At 41.7% G+C, this 14,409-nt stretch overlaps 1 protein-coding gene across 3 annotated transcripts in view; it reads right to left on the bottom strand.

Moving 5' to 3' along the window:
* Positions 1–14,409, bottom strand: part of zfhx3b (zinc finger homeobox 3b) — a 245,945-nt gene that overhangs the window by 27,391 nt on the left and 204,145 nt on the right. For all 3 annotated transcript variants that reach the window (XM_083794126.1, XM_083794127.1, XM_083794128.1), the window contains exon 6: positions 10,508–10,615. In XM_083794126.1, coding sequence (XP_083650252.1) covers positions 10,508–10,615 — 108 coding nt within the window. The remainder of the gene's footprint in view (positions 1–10,507; positions 10,616–14,409) is intronic.

The following is a 14,409-nucleotide window of genomic DNA, read 5'->3' as shown; positions in this document are numbered from 1 at the left end:
CGTTTGCACTTTTGCAATTTTGGACACCAAATGTTGGTGACACAATAATATGAGATTGCATATAGCCACATCCTATAGTCTTTAATAATATGAGATTGCATATAGCCACATCCTATAGTCTTTAATAATATGAGATTGCATATAGCCACATCCTATAGTCTTTAATAATATGAGATTGCATATAGCCACATCCTATAGTCTTTAATAATATGAGATTGCATATAGCCACATCCTATAGTCTTTAATAATATGAGATTGCATATAGCCACATCCTATAGTCTTTAATAATATGAGATTGCATATAGCCACATCCTATAGTCTTTAATAATATGAGATTGCATATAGCCACATCCTATAGTCTTTAATAATATGAGATTGCATATAGCCACATCCTATAGTCTTTAATAATATGAGATTGCATATAGCCACATCCTATAGTCTTTCAGTTATATTAGTGTAGCTATGATAAAACAAAGCGCATGTTTTCAGTCTCTATCCTTCTATATGTATACTATGAGAAGAAGGGAGTGTCATCAATAGCAAACATGAGGGTTGGTGTTGTTTTGTTGTTGATTTTTTTATTAGGATTTGACTGTACTTGATCTTTCCCATGCCACTAGTGTACTGCGCTTCCAGTCCCAGGTCTACACAGTAAAACTGTTCATTTATCTGTAAAAGTATAAAAATGGACCCTTGTGGGTTAATTTAAGTTTTAACTCTGACAAGAGCACGGTAACCACATACGCCTTGTATATACTGTACATGTAGTGTACTGTATATACTTGGTCATACAATGACCGATCTACAGCTTCACACATCGTGAGACATTCTCTCTGTCTCTGAGAAAAAAAACTGTCATGGATTTCCCCAAAGAAAGGAAAATGAAATGGCATGCTAACAACATAGCCAATGTCAATAAAGTTATGTGAAGCAGACGGCACACCGCGGGCTGGACTCTAGATGCACCGCCATCTTTATTGTAGTTCCTTCAGACATCGTTCAGCGTCTCTCGGGAGAGTATAACATTAATGTCTTCTACATCCTGACAGTTTTCTGAAAAAGCTATGTTTCTATGTCAGTGGTTCTTAATTTTTTTTCAAAAATAGCAGACCTACAAGCTATACCAAAAGGGGTTAGCCCAACATGGTTTAATGCAAGGTAAACATGTCTAAGACAGTAAGTAGTAAACACAAGCATCATCTCAGCCTAATGATGAGGGAGATAAAACAGCGTAATTAATTACAGAGTCTCTAAATGAACACTCAATTAACACCAGAGAGCTGAAATGAGCAGTTGTTGACGAAGGGGTCGTAGAGCCATAGGCCAGGTGTGTGTGTGTGTGTGTGTGTGTGTGTGTGTGTGTGTGTGTGTGTGTGTGTGTGTGTGTGTGTGTGTGTGTGCGTGCGTGCGTGCGTGTGTGCGTGTGTGCGTGTGTGTGTGTGTGCGCGTGTGTGCCCATAGCACTTACCCCACCCCCTTAGATAGCATTTCTGTAGACTTAGATAGCATTTGATACAGACTTAAAGCATGTTATGTAGACAGCACTATAATTGCATTGTATGTAGTCATAGCACGTCATAGTACATATGTATAGCATAGTAGTATACAGTATATGTATAGTTTATATGCATAGTTTCATTATATAGATATTCCACTGTTACTTTCTTAGCTTACGCATGTTTCATGATAAATGTTGTATGTGATGTATTCCCATGCTTTTTTGTTCTTACTTGTGTAAAATGTAAATCGCTCTGGATTAAGAGCGTCTGCTAAATGCCTAAATTGTAAATTGTAATTGTAAATTGTGTGTGTGTGTGTGTGTGTGTGTGTGTGTGTGTGTGTGTGTGTGTGTGTGTGTCTGTCTGTCTGACGTGTCTGTGTGTGTGTTGTATTTATGAGAGTGGGAGAGGGAATAGTGAGAGAGCGACAGGCTGCCGGTGAGGCTTTACTCACAGCGCATGTCTTTCCTTGTCACGGCCAGTTAGGAGTCCATAAATCTGATCAATCGCTCCCTCTCAAGAATCCCAAAACCCACTTCTGTCCCCAACCCTGTGACTAACACCCAGCTACTGTAACCCTGTTTTTCCTTGTCAGGTGTGATGGGGAAAAGAAGAAGAGAGCAAATACCAGAACCAATACAGAGAGCAATAAAAACAGTGATTTCTCTTTTTCTTTTTCTCCTTGCCCCATTCGGTACAGTCTAACATGGCGCGACCGTGGGCTGCTATCAGAACATGGGTGTGCACTTGAGCCTGCCAAATCTATTAGCCGGGTGGGTCCATGACCAGAACATTGGGTCCTGACGGAGGGGGCTGTGCAGGCATCTCCTGGGACTACCGCAGTAATGCATGAAGCGCTGGCCTCCACACAAGGACAACTTTAACCATCACAAGAGCACAGACGCACAAAATATGACTGGCCCAGTCCAGAGGTGAACTCTGGGTTTTCTCGCTTATCCCATTTTGACCTGGGAACGATTCTGCAAATGTCTTCTATAAATCCTGACTGTTTTCTTGAAAAAGCTGTTTTTCTATGTCAGTCGTTCTCAAACACTTTCATGTCACTTTTCACGATTCTTCAAAAATAGCAGACCTACAAGCTCGTAGCGTGCCACTCAGTGGCGCGCTATGAGCTTGTAGGTCTGCTATTTTTCAATAGCTAAAGCATAACCTAATGCTAACACCAAAATGGGTTCCCGTTCAGAATGGGTTAAGTTACACCCGTGGCTTTTGCCCCGCAGGGAGCTTATATAAAAGATAATATGCAATTAATGAACTTTAAAGTTTCAGTGTTTTTCCCATTTTTCTGTCATGGAATTCTACTGTCACCGCCAGGAAAGTCCATTACACCGTGAGGGCCGTGTTAGACCCATTAGTGACGTTTGTCCCATCCCTTAGACAGAAGAATACCACGGGTGCCTCTGTGACATTAGTGTCTGTCAGAAGCCTGTCTGTGACACTGACCTCTCCCAACAACACCAAACCTCTCCTGACAGATACACAGACCAGGCTTTCATCTAAAAGCACAAAAGGCAAAGTAGCCCAGGGTAAAAAAAAGAAAAAAAAATGTACTGAGTCAATTAGGTGATTATTAATTCATAGCCCTTTTCCGTAAACCAGGGGCTTTTGTGCTGTCGAGTCCCGTAAGTGAATTGGACTTTGGCACCTTGTCTCACCTCCCGTTGCTGTGCTGCATTACTCAGACAGGAAAGGGGCTGTCAGCACACTGCCCAGGTCTCTGGAGCAATCACAGCCTTGTTGTGCTTTCAAGAGGAAAAAAGATGGCAGCTGGGAGTGAGTGACCGACACGAGACAGACTGAATTAACACAACAGGTCCTCCCTTCGCCGTTGAAAACTTCCAGGACCAGTATTGTGTGTCCTCTACTTTGACCGTGCAAAGAGGTATCCATGTTGTTGACGATGTGGCTAATTGGGCACACTAAGGTTTGAGGGAGAATATTACCGCGACGATTAATGATCAACAACTGCACCCCTTTAGTTGTACATTCTTGGAAATGATCCTCTGCATTTAACCCATCTCAACTATTGAACAGCGCACTGGGAGCAGTGGGGGTTCTGTGTCTTGATCAAGGACACTTTCACTCTACGTCAGGAGGAGAGTCTGGAATCGAACCGGTTTGCGGAGCGGTCTTGATATCGGAAGGTCGCTAGTTCGTATCCCTGGACCGGCACGTTAAAATTACCACCCTTGGACAAGGCATTGAACCCCTACCATGAAATGTTCTATGAGCAGGGCCTGGCTGTAAACAAGTTCTTGAGCTTAGTCCAGTTACCCTGGGTAAATATAGTACCTTTCCTTTCCTTACCTACTGGTTCCAAAATGTCCGCTCCACCTCCCGATTGACTGCCACTCATGGACAAGAAGTTGTGTATGGCAACAGAATCCCAGACCCACTGACAGATGGCCGCATGGCCAACTGTTGGTAGAGGGACTATCCCCCGATGGGCCCAGGAGAGAGAACCATGAGGTCATCGCCATCTCTTAAATCCCAGCCCCTCATTCCGAGTGACCACGTTCCGCATTGGCAGACTCAAACCTCCGGTCGTAAATACAACACGATAAACCACAGTAGGCTATAGGCTCCATCAATGGCAGGCAAGGCAGGGCCGCGTGCTCCTTCTGCCACAGTCCTAAACTAAGAAAAGCCACTTCCTTCCCATTCCTACAAGAGGATTTTGCAGTGTAGGCTCAAATTACACTACACACTATTGTGGAGTTGGAATGTCTCTAGCCCTGTCCAGAATGTCTACTTCTTCTCTACCTTCAATAAACTGTGTACACATGACAGGGAGCTGCTAACATCTTCCTCATGTTCCACATGACATACGTGCACGCACGCACGCAGGCACACACACATACGCATGTGCACACACAAACGCACCCATGCACACGCACGTACACACATGCGTGCGTGTACACACACACACACACACGCCCTGCAATTTCACCATTAGTATTGAGAAGAAATTTCGACTCCTTGTCAAGTCATTCACCTTTAATACATATGCTGGCAATAACCTAATATTATCTTTTCTTTCTTCCCATTTGTGTCCAACGCTTTTTAATCTACAGCCTTGAGCGACAAAGGCCTGTGTTCAATTTCACCACCTATTCCTCAGGTAATTACTTTGCATCAATTAATTTCAAATAAAGAAAATTACAACCGAGGCCTCGTACAAAGCACTTCATATTAAACCTCAATATTGAATCATTTCTCCCTATCCTCGGTGTGAAGGTCTGCCTACTGTATATTAAATTAATTTAAACAATAGTTACATGAAAATGCATTGTGTCAAAAAGACAGACAGACAGGTTGTAGGGGGGGGAGAGAGAGAGAGAGAGAGAGAGAGAGAGAGAGAGAGAGTGTGGGAGTGTGCGTGGGAGGGAGGAGAGCGAATATTGCACAGGCCTAAAGGCATGGGTGCAGTAAAGGCAAATTTAAATTGGAGAAATTAAACGGAGATATTAATTAGTGGCAGGGTTATTAATCTCCAGGCGATGGAACAGAAGGCTGACGTGGTGTTCACCTTTAAAGGACACTCCCAGACGCGGCGGCCATAACCCAGGCCCATTAGACTACTGGTGGTATAAAACTCATAAACACATTCAGAGGCTTTCAGGGAGTTGGCTCTCAAACAGGAACAATTTATGATGTATTATCTTCAAAGACAAAAATAATAATTATATTTTGAGGGATGACAAGTGCTCAAAGGACATGATATGAATATGTAAACATCTTTACCACTATCCCCTGACTTCATGTCAAGCATTTAACAGCCACAACAAATCACCATAACATGTACAGTATGCTATGGTTGCCAGTGGAGTACAACAATAGCATTCCATTAAAACATTTTTGGCGAGAACCCCTTTTGGTGTTAGCATTATGTTATGCTTTAGCTATTGAAAAATAGCAGATCTACAAGCTCGTAGCGCGCCACTCGGTGGCGCGCTATGAGCTTGTAGATCTGCTATTTTTTTTAAATAGAAGAACGACTGACATAGAAACAGAAACACTGACATTACTATAACAGATAATGTCATCCTCAGATACTTATTGCACTTTACTATTTAGTCTAGAGATTATTATTATTATTATTTATTCTTGTATCTTCAACCACATATTGTTGTTAGAAAATTCAGTCTAGACACCTAGACTGTAATTACTAGACATAAACCTGTCTTTAGGATTACTGTGCCAAGTAGTTGTCTTGTCCATTCCAGTGTGAGCCATCTGATTATTAACACTGACCACAGAGTCTAGCAGGGTACAGTATACAGTGAGCACAGTAAGCAATGGCTCTCTGCTGCATCTAGGGGGTGCTAAACGTCATGTTCATCAACCAGACAGGCTCTAACGTCGTCAACAGACTACAGTACTACAGTATCTGAGTAGCACAAAGGCACACATCTCCTGTTTGCAACAAACATCCCAACCGGCAAGCACCAATGAACAGTTGAACATGTACGCACGCACACACACACGCACGCACGCACGCACGCACGCACCCACGCACGCACGCACGCACGCACGCACGCACGCACGCACGCACGCACGCACGCACGCACGCACACACACACACACACACACACACACACACACACACACACACACACACACACACACACACACACACACACACACACACACACACACACACACACACACACACACACACACACGCACACATGGATCAAACATCCTCCTACTTCACAGTCATTTAATCAATGATTCTACTGGACATAAGGTATTGAAAGGAATCAATTATTGGGTGCTTTGCTAGTGGCAGAAGGTGAATGACCCGTGCAGCAAATATCATTTTCCCAGCCTTTCTCTCAGCCCAACTTCCATAATGATAAAGGCATGACAAGGGGCATGGAATAGGAATATAGGAACACATGAAGCTCATTTGCAGAGAAAAAAGTATAAATATTTTATCCCTAACTTTATAAATGGCCCCTTGGATTACTGCAGTGCATGTCAACGCAGTCTTTATTGTTCAAACAAGGAAGGATTTTCGTATTCTTCCTAAAATTGCAGCTTTATACATCTTTCTCTTCCGCCCTTCTCTCTCTCTCTCTCTCTCTCTCTCTGATGATATATAATTATGAAACAGCTGCTATGCATATTATCTACAGTCTGTGTGCATAGTTATTGTGCATGTTTGCATGCAAGTATTTGTGCACATGTTTGCTCTTTGAGGGGAAAATGAAAAGCATCAGAATAATGAAGCCATCTTTCAAGATGAGACATGTGGAACACATGTGCATTTTTTTACATAGGCAAATCTGATGTATTTCTAAATGATTTTAATGAATACAGAGGAGCTCGCTGGCACCGGAAAGAAGAAAAATAAGATTGACAGTGGCTTTAAAAAGGAAAAGGAAGGGGGGGAAAGCCTTTCTTCTGTGTTCGCTAATTCCGCCTGTATGACAGTGGCTGTCATTTGTAAAGGAACAATGTTGCGGCGCTCTGTTCCAATAGTGGCATGACAAGGATGAGAGGGAAACACTTCAACACTTCTAATGACCGACCATAGGAGCAGCTCGACATCAGACAGCGCAAGGCTGAGCACCTTTCAGTCACTTATTTAAATAGCAGGTTAGCTCTGCCTCTGACGCCCGCCTGTACACAGAGGAGTGTAGCATACACGCTACGCTACGCACGCATGCACGCACGCACACACACCTGTGTGTCTATGCAGGCAGACGTATTCAGACAGTCATCAACCAAAACAAAAGCTCCTCTGTTTACCAAATGCATTCTGGGATTTCCCTACTGCCCCCCCCCCCCCCCCCCCACCCCGCCCTTACACAGGAGATACAATAAGGTGCACTTCCTTTGAATGGCCACTGTATATCCATCAATCATAACAATGTTATAAAAGTATTAAAAAAAGGGTTCCTTCCATTAAGCAGAGTCAGTCTGCTACTGTACCTTTCCTTTAGCTGACAGCACCATCTTATCTTGCCCCCTCCTCTCCTCTCCTCTCCTCTGCACCCCACCAGCCTCCAACCCACCCACCTTTTCACTGACATCAAACAGAGCTCCAGACCTGGTTCCCTCTAATGCACACGCTATTTTTAACTAAGCGTTTCTAATAAGCTGCTGGGAAAGCTGTAAATTTTTCATATGCAAGCACATCTCTTCCTTTGTGAAAACACAGAAACACACTTATTTGGTGATTAGCGACTGACAGAAGGGTAGGGATTCTAGGGAAGGAACTGAATATGCTTGTATCAAATCGCATGCCTTTCAGAAAAAGAGGACTCCGAATGCGAGTCTTCTTCCTGAGCACCACAGGTATGAGTGAATTATTAATCGGCCAGCTCATTTTAATGCTTTTTAAAGTGCTTTATTTTGATGTGCTAAAACATACTTTTAGCCATATTCAGGCAGGCATGCATATCATTATTTCTTCCCATCAAAGAGGAGTGTCGCCCTTTCAAGGAGCACAAACAACTCAGCCTCATTTAAAATAGAACTTCTAATATCAAAGACATTTTTACAAAGGCTGGGCTTCAAACAGTGTGATGAACTTTTTTTTTTTTGCTGTACTTTGAAAGAAAGAAAGAGAGAAATCTTAGGTATGAAAAAGGTCTGAATTGTTTTCCAGCTTTTAACCTGACTCGTGTAAATCAAAACTTCCTTCAGTAACAGGGGAAGTTAGACAAGTGAGACACAGCAGATCCAGGCCTGCAACTGTTGTGTCAGAATTATCAGAGCTCCGTTCCATTGCTTAAGGAATGTCTTAACTGTCAGCATTGTTTTCAGAGATAAAAAGTAATCCTTAAAAAAAAAAATAATAATAATAATAATATTTGATAATATTGATAACTTGTAGCATTGTGAAGAAGAAGAATAAATATACTCCCACACGGACACTTCTTAACAATGTAATCTGTATATTGTACAGTACAAGCTCACAACAAAAAATAAAAAATATTGAAAATAATGTGTGTGAAGTAAAAAAAACAATCTTCTCTTCTGGGGGTCCCTGACACAAAATATTTTCAATTGGGGGTCCACAGCAGACTATAATGCATGCATATTTAATTTGTCATGAAAATGTTTGAGAACTACTTCATTAAAAAAAACACCTCCATAAGTCCTGACAAGATACTGGGAAACAGCCTTGCTTTATCAGCTATGTCTCTAGACAAATATAGACGTAATGGCTCTATTGTTACTATTACTCCTACAAGCAACAATCCTACCACTACTAACACAGTCATTACTACTGCTCTGGCTGTAGCCAATCTTAACGCTGCTATAAGCAATAATATGGCAAAATATTTTATTTTCTTGGTATTCAGTCAGCCAGCAATGGGTAGAACACTGCCTCTGTGACACATCTAGGGGCCGCAATCTGCATTCAAAGATGTTCCTAGAAGCTTTGTCATTGGTCAAAAAAAACCTCTGTCGCAGTGACTAACCAATCAGGAAGCAAGCCAAATCGACCAATGACAAAGCTTCTAGGAAAGTCTTTGAATGCAGATTGTGGCCCCTGTTGTGAGCTTGTAGATCTGCTACTTGATATGTTTTTAAACTGCTTAGGTCACTATAGTGAAAAATAGACAATACTTCTATACACTGTTATTACCACTATCAAAATGTTCACAAGTACATGTGCAACACGTATGTTATCATCACACATCAATCATGGCTTGTTCTGAGCCTCAGAACAAGCCATGATTGATGTGTGATGATTTAACATACTTTAGAATCTAAGGTAAGCCAAAACTCCTCCCTTCATCCCTCCACGGAAACCAGAACCTGCACCTGTTATTAAACACACCATGGAGACGAGAGGAATATACCCATCTGATCACATTTAACATCATGTGTGTGTGTGTGTGTGTGTGTGTGTGTGTGTGTGTGTGTGCGTGTGTGTGTGTGTGTGTGTGCGTGTGTGTGCGTGTGTGCGTGTGTGCGTGCAGTGTAGGGCTGGCCGATATGACTTCAAATCAATATCATATTTCCAACTTTTACCTTGATTTATTTAAAAACACGATTCGAAGGTTGTACATCAGATATGTCTGATGTACTGTACCACCACCATCCATTGTACAACAAATTGTAATTCAGGATTAAGAGATTAATCAGAGAAAAAACTATTTAGACAAATATATTTATAAAATATATTTGAATTTTACCGATTCATTGATATCTAATAAACAAAATTAAGATGGTTACTGGTTCTAAAAATCTGGTTAATTGCACAGGCCTACAGTACCATCCGATCACACTTAGCACAGGTGTGTGTTTCTGTCAAAGCAATAATTGAATATGTGTGCGTGCACAACTGCACATGCGTGTGATAAAGTTGGGACAGAGCAGTCCTATCACATGTGTGCAGTATAGTACACACATGTGGCTGACTGGCCCTATTTCTGTATTCTCCACTGAAAATAGACAAAAACATGAGTCACATGTCACCTGACCAGATTATCTAAATTGACAATTTAGCCTCACTGATCTGATGGGATTTGATGAGTGGAAAACCCACAGCAGGAAACAGCAGCCTTAACCCATTTTGGGCGGGTACCCCTTTTGGTGTTAGCATTAAGTTATGCTTTAGCTATTGAAAAATAGCAGATCTACAAGCTCATAGCGCGCCACCGAGTGGCGCGCTACGAGCTTGTAGGTCTGAAAAAAAAAATCTTTTTGAAAAATCAAAGAACGACTGACATAGAAACATAGCTTTTTCAGAAAACTGTCAGGATGTAGAAGACATTTTTAGAATCTGATCTCAGGTCAGAATGGGCTAAAAAGGAGTTCTGAGGGAGCCTTACTACTTAAAGGGACTCTCAATATTTTTCGGATAAAAATGTAGTATAATCACATTAGACAAAAAAAGGGCCTGCTGCTGTCTGTATGCACAGCAACAAATCAGGTGCAGTGCCTCGTGCTTCCTCAGGGCGGCGTTCCTTAAAATGTGTGGAGTGAGTGAGTGAGTGGAGTGTAAATATAGGGGGGCTTACCTGTCCCTTTGGAGAGCTCCTTCTCCCCCCCACACTCCCTGTCTTTGGTTTGGTCCTCCTGGTCTGCGGCGGTCTCACAGGCAGCCTCCACATCCTCGCTCAGCTCGCCTGGAGGGGGGAGGAGGAGAGGATGGGATATGTAAATCACCAACGCACCACAGCAGAATTGGTGGAAGCACTTAAAGGGACGGGAGCGTTTTTTTTTTCTCTCTCTCTCTCTCTCTCTATAGGAGGCTCTCTAGCAACAATTATATTCACTGACACGCAGTTACAAGGTTAGCAGACAAAAGAGGGCGGGATCTGCTTTCTAGCCCCCTGTGTGTGTGTGTGTGCACCATGCAGCGAGGCATTTTGAATATCAGTTTGATTACAATAATAATAATAAAACGTTACACACAATGTCGTGTACACTGTGAAATCCAGAGTGTTCATTTTTACCCCCCGAGAGATAGAGCGTTCAAATGAAACCAAATAACACTGAGGATTTTACTGTGTAGATGTACGTTAAATGGATATCAATCTGTCATTTATCTTAACATTTCTACAACAATATACAGACACACATTTTGGATATAGTTCGAATGGTGATTACTCTGATTAAATGTTTTAATCGTTTGACAGCCCTAATATATATATATATATTATATATACATTTACTGTAGTTATAGCAGTGACTGAGAAAACAGATTGAAAAACAATGCTGGTTCTGGCCCACATAAAGTGACCTTTAGACCAATGTGGACCCACACCCAAAATTAGTTTGACACCGCATGGACAATATACTGAAAATGCATCCAGAATACCATAATGATAATGAATGATAATAATAATAATAATAATACATTTTGAGAGGTGCCCAAAAGGTATAATTCTTCATTTATTCATGCAGGACCATGACACAAATATCTTTATGGCTTCCTGTGTTTAATATGGACGATAAAACTACAGAAAAACCACGCACATGTGGTGAATACATATACACACACATTTTTTCCAAAGCGGTTTGAAGTATGCAGACAGGAAAAATAATTGTGCGAGTGGCATGTTTCTAGAGAAAGACCTTATGCCAGACCTCTCTATCTCTCATTCCACCTCTCTTCTCTCTCTCTCTCTCTCTCTCTCTCTCTCTCTCTCACACACAAACACGCACACACACCCCCAGCTGGTGTTTTACTTACTGATACAAGGCTCATTTCACCTCAACTACCCTACTATTGCAAAACAAAAATCATAAATATTTAAAAACTTTCAGAGCCACAATTCATTTTATTTCGTATGCCGAGTCAAAGGCAGAAATCCCCTGTAACCACCTTAAAAGCCTCAGCTCGATATATCAGGCCATTTAGGGGCATTGAAGTCCAAACAATGGGTATCCAATAATGCCATTTGTAAGTAACACTCAGAGGAAAAGATAGCAAAAACAGATAATAAAAAGGGTATCAATCTTCTTTATTTCTCTCCGGTGCCCCCCTGAGCATCCTCTTTGCCTGGTTAAGTTTGTTTAAAAGTAGTGGGACCCCACATGCTAACGCCATTGATCTGACAACAGTAAACTGCGGCTTCAGTCAATATGTCAGTTATTACACAAGTCAGCTAATTCTCTGCAAATGTACTTAAATGCTCTTTTGAAAAGGCTTTCATGCTCAGGTCTCTACTCTATGAGCTATTGATATATTGACAATGCGCTACAAGAGCTACTGAAATATCCTGTTCAAGTATTCAGCCCTGCAGTCAACATACATCTGATCTGTGTTCACCACTTGACAACCCACAGCCCAAACCACTTTTACGGGGTACTTATCTTGAACACACACTGTGTAGCCCTTTAGTTATGAAACATTTGATTATGTACAATTGTACATACAGTACATACAGTACATACAGTACATACATACATACATACTGTACATACATACATATATACATACATACATACATACATACATACATATATAAAACTTATTTTATATAGTCCAGAAATATTTACAAACCTCTTGTTCTCTCTCTTTTTTTTTTAAATAACTCTTTATTGAATTTTTACGTTTTCACATAAAGATGAATCAAGAAAGGTCTCTTGTTCTCTTTTAATGACAAATGTTCTTAAATAAATCATTGTTTTTTTAATTTATTTATTTATACATGGACTGATGTTTCAACCAGTACAGTATGTGTCCTTAAACGTGTAATGGCCGACTGAGCAGAGCTTGTACTAACATCACAGATGTCTCAAATACATGAAGATAATTGTGCATTAATAATCTTTGTCAAAATTGGAAACACAGCTGTCCAGCATCAATGTTATATATTGGCTGCAAAAAGAGGTGTAACAAGCTCCTTTTCCTGCCTGTTGCTACGAGAGCTGTAGGAAAGCGCTCTGTGAACAGGATGATTGCTGTATGGATTATGCTGTTAGGCATTATTGCCAGAAGCCAATGGTGATCCTGTGTTTAAATAAAGGTATTTAAGAGGGATAACTGGCTCCTGGTATGAAGTACATTTAAGACTTCCCCGGATCCCGCTCGCAGGAATAACATTTTATTCTCTTATTTTTCTATTATGTTTCCAAGGCAACGCGTGGTTTCCATGGAGCGTAGAGTCCATCCTGTGCTGGCGAGGCAATCCTTAAACCATCGCCCGGAAAACCAGAGATCTGCTGCCCCGCGTAGTCCCAAAATCCCATCTAACTCCAGCCTGGATAAATCTAACACAACTCCCGGAGAATTAGGGTATAACCATGCAGCTGCACAAGGGCTCAGATTACAGAATAATCCCCAGGTAAATGTCTTCACCCCTAAAAAAAAAAAAAGAAAAGGGGGTCTCGGTGTCGTATTTTAGCTGTGTGACACATGTAGGAGATTTTAAACGTGCTTCCTCTTTTGTGTTTTAACGTGGTCGTGATCTGCAGTCGACGTCTTTACACTATTTAACGCCAAGGAATACATCCCAGTCATTTTGCACACGCTGAGAACCCCCCACCGCACACATGCACGCTCCTGTAGAATGCACACTCACTCACACTGACACACTGACACACACACCCTCACACACACACACACACACACACACACACACACACACACACACACACACACACACACACACACACACACACACACACACACACACACACACACGCAAACACGCAAACACTTTTCACTCCCTCATGTTTGCAACACTTCATTTAGGTTTTTAATCAAGATGTATGACACTAACCAACACACACTGCACAGAACCCCCCCACCATAATGTATGCAGAAATGCAGACATTTAATTTCAGGAGCAGCACTACATCTTTAAGTGGCAAATGGGTCTGCCTATTCCTCATCTCATCTCCAACGGTATTACACAATGATTAAAGCCAGGCCCGGCCATAATTAATGAAAGGTCATGAGTGGCCTAAGAGTAAGGATGCAAATGGAAGAGACACTAAAACTGTAGTCATAGATTAACTCCGGAAATAGACGAGGGAGAAACACTCAAAGCTATATGGCATTAGGCCATTTCCTAGCCTAAATCCCACAAATGTAAAGGACAAAGGACATAGCCTGAAGGTTGTCTTCTAATTAATTGTCTTCATTAACTGTCCTACTACAATGATACGAAACAGTTCCATTAATCTAATCATGCGAGCTGAATAAGCCCACTGCAGACACGGAGATTACACTCATCTGTTATGACCATTATAAATATCAGCCTTCCCTCTGTCTGCCAGTCACTCAGCAGGGCCAGTCCACAGGCCCTGTGTTCTGGCATCACGCAAGCACGTACACACGCACACACTCCACGCACGCAAACGCCGTGCAAGCACCCACGTGCACCATCTCTACACGCTCATACCACACTCTCCATCTTGCCTTCTGCCAGCATGTAAGTGCCGTGGCTTAATCACACCCATAGGTGTC

The sequence above is a fragment of the Protomyctophum parallelum genome (assembly GCF_964188405.1).
Source record: "Protomyctophum parallelum genome assembly, chromosome: 2".
Lineage (NCBI taxonomy): Eukaryota > Metazoa > Chordata > Actinopteri > Myctophiformes > Myctophidae > Protomyctophum > Protomyctophum parallelum.
Note: the sequence above shows the minus strand (reverse complement) of the source record. Positions and strands in the feature narration are given on the sequence as shown.